This window comes from Halichoeres trimaculatus, unplaced genomic scaffold, assembly GCF_033239565.1.
Source record: "Halichoeres trimaculatus isolate MK-OKI-2021-1 unplaced genomic scaffold, fHalTri1.1 fHalTri1_scaffold_2, whole genome shotgun sequence".
Taxonomy (NCBI): Eukaryota; Metazoa; Chordata; class Actinopteri; order Labriformes; family Labridae; genus Halichoeres; species Halichoeres trimaculatus.
Genome location: NW_027437180.1, coordinates 17,443,070 through 17,455,303, shown reverse-complemented (window position 1 = coordinate 17,455,303; position 12,234 = coordinate 17,443,070). Strand labels below are relative to the sequence as shown.

Genomic DNA, 12,234 nt, shown 5'->3' with positions numbered 1-12,234 from the left:
TTCCAGGTTATTTACACCTGATATCATGAGTCACACAGCTCACATTTAAAATCACAGCCTTAAAATTTCCAATAAAGTTATGAAATCACCAAGGAATTGGATGATGACTCAACCACTGTTGCCTAAGGATATAAAAGAAGTGATGGAGGGATAAAAGGTCGACCTACCCCTTTAGGAGCCAGTTGTAAATCTGTTGATTAGGGATTTCAAAACTTAAATGTATTTCAGTGATCTTTTAATATAAATAAACAAATGCATAAAACATAAATTAAATAAAAACAGAAAACTTCATGTGACTTTTATCTTGGATTAGAAATGTAGTTTTTACTTTTTTGTTTTCTCAAGCCCCATGCCAGATAGTGGTTGTAGGGCATCTGTATGCTGTCAAAGGTCAATTTTTATTTGAAAATAAAATAAAAATCAATCATTTAAAAAAAAAAAAAAAAAAAAAAAAACTAAAAGGAAAATACTTCACTTTATGCTAGGTTTTACCAATCTAGCCTTATATGACAGCTGTAAAGTTACAGTGGTTCCTGTAGACATGTTAAACATGTCAGCATCCATTAGCTTAGTAGGATTGTTTTTTTGTTTTTTGTTTTTTATTTTTTTAAGTCGAGCAAAGAAAATTTAAAAAAATATTGAAAATGAGCCTGTGTTCTAGTATGAAAGCGAGAAAAAAAAACTTAAAAAAAAGTGTCTGGTCTCAGTGTGTTTCTTCTTTTTCTTTCAGTTCATATTTCTACCAGTTCCTCTGAACAGCCCACTCGACATTTCATCTTTTCTTTCAGTTGTGCGTAGTTCACCTTATCTCCCGGCTATCCTTTTCTCTCGAACTCTTCCGTAAAATTGTGAAGGTTTCTCGTTAAATGAACCCTATCAGCCATCAGGTGAATAAATCAGACAGCAGGTGACATAAAGTCCTCGCGGCGTCATGACTCACTCTCCACCTCCACGCGCAGAGGAGCAGCGCCGCTGTGACGCAGCGCCCTATGAGTTCAAACCTGCTCTCAGTGCGTGTTGTTCATCACTCACTTCAACTCTGACAGCTGCTGCTCACACAGTGGCTCGACAAGAAGTGTACAGGCACAAACAGAGTTTAAGCTGCGATTCTTTTTTTGTAAAGCAGGATCAAAGGACAAAGGTAAGCCTCCTCTCCTCAATAAGTCATGATGTGACAGATATCTGTACATGGACTGAGTGTTTGTTTCCCGACAGATAAGATGAATCTGATGAATGGAGGTATTGTGCTCCTCGTTATGTTTGGGGCTGCCCAGCGGCTCTCCCTCCCCTGGCTCTTCAGCCTGTTGGCAGGTTTGGGGCTCTGCATGGTCAGGAGGGGCTCATGGAAGTTCATACATGTTGCTGTTTGCACCATCAGAAGAGACCTGATGTGAGTTATCTGTGTAACTATGTACCCAGTTCTTTTCTCCTTATTCGTCTCTATGCCATGCTGCATGACCAAACTTTCTCTCCTGCTCCTCTATCTCTGAAAGGTGTCTGTACGTTATCCTAAGAGTGAGGTTTTCCATGTACCGTAATCTACGTAATAGAAGCACCATCCCTGCTCTGTTTGCTCAGATGGTGTCAAAGCACCCAAATAAACCTGCTTTGATTGATGAGGCAACAGGAGAGGTGAGCACCCATCTATGATTACAGTAGTGCACAGCTGGAAGAGTCAGGGTCATTAATCTGGGTGTTTTTTCGTGCAGGTGTGGACTTTCAGGGTGCTTCAGCAGCAGTGCCATGCAGTGGCTCACTGGGCACTGGCACAGGGGTGGGCAGAGGGGGACGTGGTGGCCTTGTTCATGGAGAGTCAGCCTTTAGTGGTGGCTCTATGGTTGGGTTTGGCTATGGTTGGTGTCGAAGCTGCCTTCATCAACCACAACCTACGACAGCAGTCGCTGCTGCACTGTGTCAGTGTGTCAGGAGCTCGAGCCATGGTGTTTGGGACAGAGATGAGAGGAGGTAGGAGCACAATGTTTTGGTAAAGCAGAGAAATTATAGTTTGTGATTTTCATCTTATCCTCATCTTCTCTTGCTCTTCATTTTGTTTGCAGCTGTGTTAGAGGTCAGAGACTCCCTGAAACCCCACATGTTGTTTTTCTTCAGTGGTGAGCTGGATGATGGAGATGATTTCTGCAGCCTCCAGATTCAGAGTGTGGACACCCTGCTGGATCACTCACCCAAACACCCACCAAACCACACGCTCAGAAAGGAATTCAACGGTGAGTCTCTGCAGAGTGTTTGTGCTCTGGGATACCACTGTGTTGTTGAATTATTCAATGTTACAAATATTAAAGTCTGGATTGCAACACCTTCCTTTTGCTCAGCAAGTCTTTGCCTGTCGAGGTAAACATTTCACTGCAAGATTTCCCTTTCTTTGCTCTCCTTTTATCATTACTTACTAAATCTTGTGTACAAGATAGCAAGTTAGCACACACACCACTGTCAAATGTATGTCTCATTAATGTTCTGTTAGATAAAATATTGTGGATAATTGTGTGAAGTGTTTTGATTTTTATTCAGAATGTTACCCACAGTTTAACTTATTCTACAGTATGATTATGAGTTTTTAAGTGATTTAATTATGCATTTCTTTCTCTAATTACTTTTTTTTTGAGTAAATTGTTTTGGTCTTTGTTATCACACTGCATTCCTTACTTCAATTCTCTTCAAGTCTTTGCCTGCACAGCCTGTCAACCACACAGAGGATGTGTAATCAGAGACAGAAACATGTTAAGGAATGATGGGGAGCATACCATACATGTTCTACATCTGCTATTGAAGAAGCCTGTAACACTGCCTGTTTAAATCTGTCCCTCTTTTCTTTCTCTGTCCTCACCTCTCACTCTTTGCAGACAGACTTTTCTACATCTACACCTCTGGAACAACAGGGATGCCAAAGGCAGCCATAGTGGTGCACAGCCGGTGGGTGCGACTGTGATCTCATTTAAAGGGGTGATACTCTGAAGTGTGTCTACTCTGTCGCTCTAACAGTCCAAATTTAGAAACAGAAACACAAACTGATTAGACAAAGACTGATTAGAAACAACACCAGAAACATCAAAAACCAGGAACAATTGTCCTGATTAGAATAAAGATTTCTGAGGCTTTTGATGATGTGGCATCCTGTTTGTTTTCAGGTATTATCGCATTGCTTCTTTTGGTTTCCACTCGTTTGGTTTGCAGAACAATGACATCATCTACAACTGCCTGCCGCTGTATCACTCTGCAGGTATGTCCTCACAGTTAACTCTTCATAAGTTTATCCTTTCCACTAACACACCTCAAGATTTACAAAGACAACATTGAATCTCTTACTTTTGTAAGTCAGTTTTTGTTTTGTTTTGATTTTTTAAAAAAAACTTTATTTGGAAAAATTTGGTCACGTTACCTAAAGAAATTGCCAAGAATGTGTCATAATCTCACCTTCTCATAGGCTCCCATGAATCAAAGATTTTGACTGGTTATCTTAAAGCTCTTGTGAGGAACTTCTGTGTTGTGTCATATTTGGCGCCTTTGGTTAAAAAAAGTTGCCCCTTTTTTTGTTATTCTTGTCTGGTGCATGTGAACAGGCAGTGCTTTCTGACAAAAATCTTATCCTTCTGTCTGTGAAAACTTAGTTATGTCATTTGTTGTGCCAACTCTATGGCAGCACTTTGAGTATAGGAATGGAGTAGAAAAGTTAGAATTTATTCTGATTAGCTCATCTCCTTTTTTCTTAAGTTATCAAGAGTCATCAATTTTTTCACATTGGTGTTTTCAGAAGGAGTGAAAACTGGAGCCTTGATCTGAGATCAAAAAGACATCAAGATCTTGAGAAAGCAACTGAAATGAACTTGTGATTACAGGAAAACTATCAAAATAAATGAGCTGTGACCCCAGAAAACAACCCAAAATGGCTTGTTATTATGGGAGAACAGAGAATATAAAATGTGAGGAAGCATGCCCACTTAGTACAAAGTATGAACAGTGCCACAGAAAATGAACCATGAGGCTGTTAAAATGAAAATAATTCATTTCATGGAAAAAGACAGACTGAATTATTTTTTTTTTTAAATGATTTTATCTGATAAATGTTGAATGTTTGCAGGCACCATCATGGGTGTGGGTCAGTGTTTACTCTTTGGTGTGACTGTTGTGGTCAGGAGGAAGTTCTCTGCCAGTCGCTTCTGGGATGATTGTGTCAAACACAACTGCACAGTGAGTTCACAAATAACATATTAGGGGACAACAAATGTCCATCTCTGTGCTGCATTTTGTTTCTCATACTGAACCTCTTTTTAACCGTTGACCCGTATATTTCTGCAGGTAATCCTATACATAGGTGAAATCTGCCGTTACTTGTTGGCCCAACCTGTCCGTTCATCCGAGACTCATCACAGAGTGCGGGTTGCTGTTGGTAACGGCCTCCGTCCTTCTGTGTGGGAGGAGTTTGTCCAGAGATTCAGAATAAGTAGAGTTGGTGAATTTTACGGAGCCACAGAGTGTAACTGCAGCCTGATAAACATAGATGGACAGGTGTGTGTTGTTTTCAAATGCTTCAAGGTAGAAGAAGGATTTTTCAAACTGGATTCTGTCTCATGTTGATTTCCTCAATGTCCAGGTGGGGGCGTGTGGCTTCAACAGTCGCATTATGCCCAGTTTCTACCCCATCAGGCTGGTGAGGGTGAAGGAGGAGAACGGAGAGCTTCTCAGAGATCGACAAGGACTCTGTGTGCCTTGTCTGCCTGGTGAGAACACACACACACACACACACACACACACACACACACACACACACACACACACACACACACACACACACACACACACACACACACACACACACACAGGAAATTACACTTACAATGAGAGATGCTAGGGGTCTCGTCATGATGATACAATACAATAGAAAATTAGAAAAAAACTCAGAGAGCGCAGACCTCCACCAAGCATATTGTGATTGTCACCAACACTTTAGTCCTACTTTAATGTTATACTTCGTTTCAGCAGACTGTCTGCAAAAATTTGGTGTTAGTTGCAGGTTTATACACTAATTTGTTACCTGACAGTGTTGATAATGATGATGACCCAGTACATATTTCATATTCCAGTTCTTAGCATCCAGAATATTGCCAGGATCTGGATCGTACTTTTACATCTGTCAGAAATTATGGTGACTTTGTCTTGTATTGTTTTGCAAAGCAATCTGATTATTTATCATGGAGTTATTTACACGTATGGTGAAAACAGCCCTATCTCAAAATGACAAAGAATCCTTTAAAAAGATCCTGGATCCAGACAGTGATCCAGATCACCTCCAAAAATTTAATCACTTCTTTCTTATCCCATTTTGAACATTTCCTGAAAATTTCATCAAGATCTGTTTGTAACTTTTGAAGTTGTGTTGTTCACATACAAACAAACAGACAAACTCTCCCAAAAACATAACCTTCTTGGCAGAGGTAATAAAACGCAGTACCTCTCGTTGTAGGTATCATATGACACACATGAGTTTTACCATACCAAGCCAATCTATATGACATGATTTGAGACCATAGGATAAGTTAAAATGATACAGAATGAAACTATTCAAAATAGAGCCCGATCGATATGGGAGTTTTGGGGCCGATGTTGATACCGATATTGGGGGCAAAAAGAAGCCGATATCTGATATATAGGCCGATATTCGATATATCGGCTGATATCCGATATATCGGCTGACGTAATAAATTCATTGATATACACAGGATAAATACTGTGTATGAACACGAAATATGACTAGCTATTCAAAAGTTCCATCTTCCATTTAATGCATGGGGCTAAACTAGATTTTAAGTAGCAATGTAGCTGCTTTCAAAACATGCAATAAATACAATTACAACAAAATACATTGAAACATTTTCAAAAATTATTTCAACCAAAACAATAACTTGTGAATTTATAAGCCCAGGTTAATCCTGCATGGCGTTATGAAGTGAGACGCTGTGTAGTAGCCTTATATTAATTCACACACAGGAGCAGGAGCGACAGAATCTCTGCGGAGCAAAAATTTTTTATAATCGGCTACATTTTGGCCGATGTTGATTAATCGGTGACAGGCTATAATCGGCCCGATTAATCAGCCGGGCCGATTAATCGGTTGGGCTGTAATTCAAAATATATAAAATGATAAGATATGATGCAGTACTATATGATACAATACATTGTGATTAAATATGAAACCATACCATACAAAGATATACTAAACCACACAATATGTTACAAGGGGATATGATATGAAACGATAAGAAGGTATTAAATACAAAGTAATACACTGGTGAAAGACTATGAAATGATACCATATGAAGCCATGCTATGTGACTCTACGTTACTATTAAACTGTAAGAAATGATACAATACATTACAAACCATTACAGATTGAAACGATATAACAGGATATGATGCACAATGAAACAAATCCAATATGATACGATACATCATACACCAGTACCACACTTGCCACACTGTATACAATATGATATGAAGTGATATAATGCAGATTATATGAAACAATTTGAGACAACGAAAGATACAATATGAAAACAAAACATGAATTAAAAAAAAAGGATACAAGGCAGTATCATTCCATATGATATCAGAAGATGCAGTGTGATGTTACACCATGGGATGTGATTGTATACAGAACAATAAAGCCCACGATAACAGTGATATCAATATGATATAAATATAGTATCATGTGTCCTGTGAAGCTCATCCATCACACATTAGAGTAACTTTCTCCACAGACTTTAATTCATCCTTCACTATTTCTCCTATCGCAGCAGAGGAGCTGGAACAGCTTTTATTCTTTCTTCCTCTTATTTTTGGTTTTGGAGGTGGCTGGTGCATCTGTCAGCTCCATTTATCATCTGTTGGTGTCTTTTTCTGGTATTTTACAGCTGTTAACTTCTTTTACAGACAACTGACATCTGTTCACGTTAATTCATATCATCAGTTCTGCTATGAGCAGTGGTGCCTTGAGAAACTGGTGAAAGCTTATAAACAATTGAATCACACTCCTTTTCCTTTGTGATGCAGGTGAGCCAGGTATGTTGGTGGGACGACTGAACTACACTGATCCACTCAGGAGATTTGACGGCTACATTGACCAGGAGTCCACCAATAAGAAAATAGCTCACAACGTCTTCAAGATGGGAGACTCGGCTTATGTCTCAGGTGTGTTTCAGTCATCACATAAAACTACAGTCACAATAACGCTGACGAACTGTCTGGGTGAAGTCAGTTGTCAGTATTTTTACACACAGACAGCACAGCCCATGTCAGTCTGAATGACTGTGAATCACTGTCTGCTGTGATTGAATGGGAACCAGTCTATGAAGGTTCCTGACCTCAGCCTCCGTACATTTGTTCCCAGTAATGAGTGTTTTTTTAATTTCACTTATGTTAAGGCGCAGACAGTTTTATCATGCCAAATCTTAAAATACTATTATTCATTATCATTATTGCTCAATTTATTTCACAACTTTCCGCAGAGTATTTTTCTGACAGACTGCAGACTTAGTTTTATAGTGTATCAGAGTAAAAACAGGAATGGTGAGTCATCCCTGGGCTTTTTTCTTTTTTGTCTCATTCATCATCTGCTCCCTGATTCCCTCCAGCGATGATGATGATGATGAAACTCAAAAGCTAATTATTCCTCCCCCCTGTCTGTTTCTATGTCTGCCTCGCAGGTGATATGCTGGTAATGGATGAATACGGCTACATGTATTTCAAAGACCGCAGCGGCGACACATTTCGTTGGCGAGGGGAGAATGTTTCCACAGCAGAGGTTGAAGGAGTCCTCAGTGGCTTGCTGGGACACGCTGATGTCGCTGTTTATGGAGTAACCGTACCAGGTAAAGACAGAAAAGGAAATGAAAACACTAAAGAAAGAAAACATAGTTTAAGAATTTGATGTTCATTCCCTGTCCTGGTGTGTGCAGGTGTGGAGGGTAAAGCTGGTATGGCAGCAGTCGCTCACTCGGGAGGACAGTTTGACCTCGATGCTTTCTTGTTGGCTGTACAGAAAGCCTTGCCATCCTACGCACGCCCCATCTTCCTACGACTCATGCCATCCGTTGACACCACAGGTAAGACTCATGGATGTAAAAGACATCCACACATCTGAAGAGCATGCATTCACTTTACTCATTATTTTTGGTTGACAGGCACCTTCAAAATCCAGAAGACTCGGCTGCAGAGGGAAGGATTCAGGCCACAAGAGTCGAGTGAAAACATTTATTTTCTGAACAGTCGAGCTGGATGTTATGAAGCTGTGACTGATGAACTGTACAGTGACATCATGGAGGAAAGAGTGTGTCTTTGAGACAGGATGGAGACCACAGCTGTTCGTTACATGTAAGGTGTCAGAAAGTGGAAACAGAAAGAGATCAAAGTTTTGTCTCTCCAGAGATTCAGCAACACATACTGGAAGTGTCATCAATATGGATGTGTAAATATGAATGTCAATATTTTTCTAAATAAACACTTTTGTTTTTTTCTACATTTTGCAGTATATTCATTTCTTATTTTAAAGCTAGTAAATTATTTTGGGGAAAAAGAACATATTCAATTTTATTTAAAAAAGAAAATTTGATTTTTTTTATCCCTTTGGTTTTTACATCACTTTAGATGCAGCTTGACACACAGTAGATAAACTTTTTCATAACGCTCATGGAAAACTAAATGATTTTTTTTTTGATAACATGAATGAATTTATATTGAGATATTTTTGTGTATTTTGCAAAGCTCTGAGATGCTAGAAGAAACAATGCAAACATGTTCATTAGTATTTGACTGTGAATGATTATCAGGTCAGCCTGTTAAGCACTGCACAGATTTTTTTGCACTGACAGATGGGAACTGTCTCTTATTATACTTTACCGAAGAATCAGACACATTTAATTTGGACTGCTGCTGATTGAAAGGTCAAGGGATTGGAAAAACTGATTATAAATCACCCATAGAGGCACAAAGCTACATCTGTGCTAAATGTCTGTGCTTAATTTTATAAACTCCAAACCAGGCTGAGGATGTCCTTTAAAGAGCTTTTACTATGAGGCATACTTTTACCTCATCGAGCCAGGGTCAATACTTTAAAAATATTAATGCTTTTACTTATTGTGACCTATTAGGTGTTAACTAGGCCCTGACACAATGCTTGTATTAGTTGTCTTTTGTTATTAGCTTTAAGCTCTGCAAATGTGTTTGTGAACCCCAAATCCCCACACTGCCATACTCTGTGTTTGTACTATTATTTTTCAGACTTCAGTTTACCAGTTGGATCTTACTTTCAATGTAAAAGAAAAAAGTTTGATTTTTCTTAAGGATTGTTGTGATCAACTGAGAGTGCTTCATGATTTCCTGATAACTTTTTGACAAAGTTAAGGACCTTATTTAGTGAGACATGATATGTAACACTGAACCGAGGCTTGCTGCTCTGATTTTTCACTGAGGGTTTGTTTACTTTTACCTTTTCCTGCCCAGTAGATTTTATTTTCACCTGCTTGCCCTTCACGTTGTTCCTCTTTGGCTTAGTTTTGCTTTCCTCTCTCGCAGGACAAATTGCTGTGTTTTTGTCTTCAGTTAGAGATCCACACTCCGGCATGGTGCTGTTGCTGTACAAAGTTGAAGCACTGTGATCCTTTTCCTCAGATGAAAGTTCACCATTCATCACCTGATCCTCCCCATAGTCTTCTGCAGAGACAAAATCAGAGCCTATGCTGATGTCTACTTTCTGTGGCAGCACAGCAAATCCCCCAAATAATGATATACTTTCAAAGTACGGATACACCTTTTCAGTAAAGCAATGTCTAAATGTGAACAGATGTGTGTTAGTATCAGCATCTTTGAAATCCAGAGTCCCCTCGTCCCAGTCCAGTGTCACACAGATGCTTTTAAGGTCAAGAACTGTGTCGTCAAGATCCAGGTCCTGAGGGGGAGTGGTTAGAGCCAAGTACTGTCCGTCTCGCAGGCTGATACACCAAAGCCCTGCCTCTGGACAGGCCTCGAACTCTGTCCTTCTTGACACTGACTGAGCCGCCACACCCACGGTCCAATTACTGATGTCAACGACCTGATGAGATGAAAAATGAAAGAGAGAAGACTGACAGGGAGGATGGAAGGGAGATTAACTCTCTCCTTTCTATTCAGGAAGTCATGTTTCTCAGTTACGATGCAGCTAAAGCTCAACTTAGTGTGTTTCTTTAGTCTAAAATAAAATTACCAACAAACAAACAGACATATCTGCAAAACTTTGCTTTAAAATTTGTGTGATTGTTCTGTGCCTTTCTGGAGCGGCTGTGGCTCAGTGGTAGAGTTGCCGCCGCTCTGTTGGAAGGTTGGAGGTTCGATTCCAGCTCCTGTAGTCACATGCCAAAGTGTCCTTGAGCAAGACACTGAACCCCGAATTGCTACCACTGTTAATCAGTGGTGTGTGGTTGGGTGTGAATGTATTAGATAAAAACTGGTGATAAAAACTGAAATGCCACCATCAGTGTGTGTGTGGGTGAATGAGGCTAGCAGTGTAAAGCACTTTGAGTGGTTTCAGCAACTGGTAAAGCGCTATATAAGTGCTGGTCCATTTACCATTCTCTCACATTTCTGCCTGTAGGTGAGTCTGATTGTTCGTTAAACAATCATGCTTTGTATAATTAAGACAAGGCATATTGGTCAATCAGTTAGCTTATTTATGACTGGATGTATGACAAAGAAATAAAAATATACATCAGAAATCCAATATCTCTGAGCCTCTGATATCAGCTGTCATTCAGGCTGTAGTTAGTGTCTGTAATGCCAAAATTAAGAACTGGTTTACAGTAATAATCAGTTTTTAGGGCTAAGGTCAGTGATTTGAGTCATTTTTTGCATTTTTTTGCATTTGAATGTCACCTTTCCAATCACAAACAATAAATAAATGAAACAAAAATTCAATCCAGTACTGCAAATTGTAGATTACATGGTGTACCTCAACCTCCCAGCAGTGCACTCCTGAGTCAAAGCCCTCTCTTCCCAGGATGCAGGAATACGGGTGAAAACGCTTAGGATTATCTGGAACAGACACATCCAGAGTCAGGTCCAGCCCTTGTGAAGGTCCTGGACTGATGCAAACACTGTTCAACCCAGGAGAAACCTTCAAAGACCAGCCAGCTGTCCTGGGGTCAAAGGTCACGGGGGCTGAAAGATGCAAAGAGGAGTCAGAGGGAGTGATGCAGGGAGTACGGATGGACAGAAGAAGTGTGACAGAAGGGACTGACTGTAGGGGGTGACGTGTTTCATCTTCTCCCACACGGCGTACTGGAGGTTACCCAGGTGTTGAGTCACGTCTATAAGAGGTCTGCAAATCTGCTGCGGCTCCCTGGTATTTCAGTAAAAGAATGTGAGTATTTAGAGATTGTAGAGATGTTTGTGGAAAGAAAGCAGAGTCACTGACCTGTTCATTGTGTCTTTGTAGCCCTGTGGATGACAAACAGTGTAGTTACTGGTCAAATCAAACACATTTGATTAACTCTTTGTTACATTTCAAAAAGTTACCTCCAGAAATTTAGCCCCATCCCCATCTGCATCCAGCTCCTCCTCAATCAGCTGGATTTTCTCCTCCAGAGATTTGATCGCCTGGTTCACTCTGTCTGTCTGTTTGTCTGCCTCGCTCCTCTTCCTCTCCTCGCTCTCCCTGAGGAGGAGAAGCCTGTCTGCTTCCTCCTCTCTCAAAAACTGGTGGAGACTCTCAAACTGTTTTTTTATCTGCATCTCTGTGAAACTGGCCTCAGTCTGGGAGGAAAGAAAAAAAAGGGAAGTGTGAGGACAGCTGTTTTATAAATGAGTTTTATTTCTCTGTAAGTCCATTATTTTCCACCTTGTTATGACTGGCTGCTTGTTTCCAGGTCTGGGTGGATTTTTCCAAGTGAACCATCTTTGTCTTCAGTCCATTTAATGATGCCCTTAGCTCCTCCTAGTGGACAAAAAGAAAACAACCAACAACTCAGTCGGCCTTCACTGAAGTAAAATAGATGTTAGAAAGACATTACATCATTTGCTGTCTTGACAACCTGTGAATAATGAGCACTCTGCTTTCTACACTTTATATGTAAGCGTTTTAATCTGATTCTGACTCACCCACACTCAACAATAGCACTTTTTAAAATATCAAGCTTTCAATAAAAGATCTTTGTTGAAATAAAGTCTTTAGTCACCGTTCACACAAACATTTCC

General features: G+C 40.0%; 2 protein-coding genes across 2 annotated transcripts; one reads left to right on the top strand and one right to left on the bottom strand.

Moving 5' to 3' along the window:
• The first annotated feature begins 1,015 nt into the window (after window positions 1-1,015).
• On the top strand, window positions 1,016-8,522 carry LOC141807423 (long-chain fatty acid transport protein 1-like). Its single transcript, XM_074693442.1, has 14 exons — window positions 1,016-1,141; window positions 1,216-1,390; window positions 1,494-1,632; window positions 1,710-1,965; window positions 2,058-2,225; window positions 2,859-2,928; window positions 3,144-3,235; window positions 4,094-4,203; window positions 4,312-4,521; window positions 4,607-4,733; window positions 7,063-7,200; window positions 7,716-7,880; window positions 7,968-8,114; window positions 8,193-8,522. Exons 2-14 carry the CDS (start codon window positions 1,221-1,223, stop codon window positions 8,348-8,350), a joined length of 1,950 nt encoding a protein of 649 aa, XP_074549543.1. The 5' UTR covers window positions 1,016-1,141; window positions 1,216-1,220; the 3' UTR covers window positions 8,351-8,522.
• Window positions 8,523-8,704: 182 nt separating this feature from the next.
• Window positions 8,705-11,970, bottom strand: LOC141785153 (nuclear factor 7, brain-like). The gene is made up of 6 exons (XM_074663311.1): window positions 11,879-11,970; window positions 11,557-11,793; window positions 11,456-11,478; window positions 11,280-11,380; window positions 10,991-11,199; window positions 8,705-10,099 (listed from the first exon to the last, which is right to left on the bottom strand). The coding sequence occupies exons 1-6, from the start codon at window positions 11,933-11,935 to the stop codon at window positions 9,347-9,349; spliced, it is 1,380 nt and encodes a 459-aa protein (XP_074519412.1). The 5' UTR covers window positions 11,936-11,970; the 3' UTR covers window positions 8,705-9,346.
• Between the last annotated feature and the right edge of the window lie 264 nt (window positions 11,971-12,234).

Bases quoted from the DNA above. Each gene is read 5' to 3' on its own strand.
- LOC141785153 (XM_074663311.1), bottom strand. From the start codon at position 11,935: ATGGTTCACTTGGAAAAATCCACCCAGACCTGGAAACAAGCAGCCAGT. The intron at 11,794-11,878 runs GTGGAAAATAAT...CTTTCCTCCCAG, and splicing joins AAGCAGCCAGTCATAACAAG to ACTGAGGCCAGTTTCACAGA. The intron at 11,381-11,455 runs GTCAGTGACTCT...CTGAAATACCAG, and splicing joins TACAAAGACACAATGAACAG to GGAGCCGCAGCAGATTTGCA.
- LOC141807423 (XM_074693442.1), top strand. From the start codon at position 1,221: ATGAATCTGATGAATGGAGGTATTGTGCTCCTCGTTATGTTTGGGGCT. The intron at 4,522-4,606 runs GTGTGTGTTGTT...CTCAATGTCCAG, and splicing joins TGATAAACATAGATGGACAG to GTGGGGGCGTGTGGCTTCAA. The intron at 8,115-8,192 runs GTAAGACTCATG...TTTGGTTGACAG, and splicing joins GCCATCCGTTGACACCACAG to GCACCTTCAAAATCCAGAAG.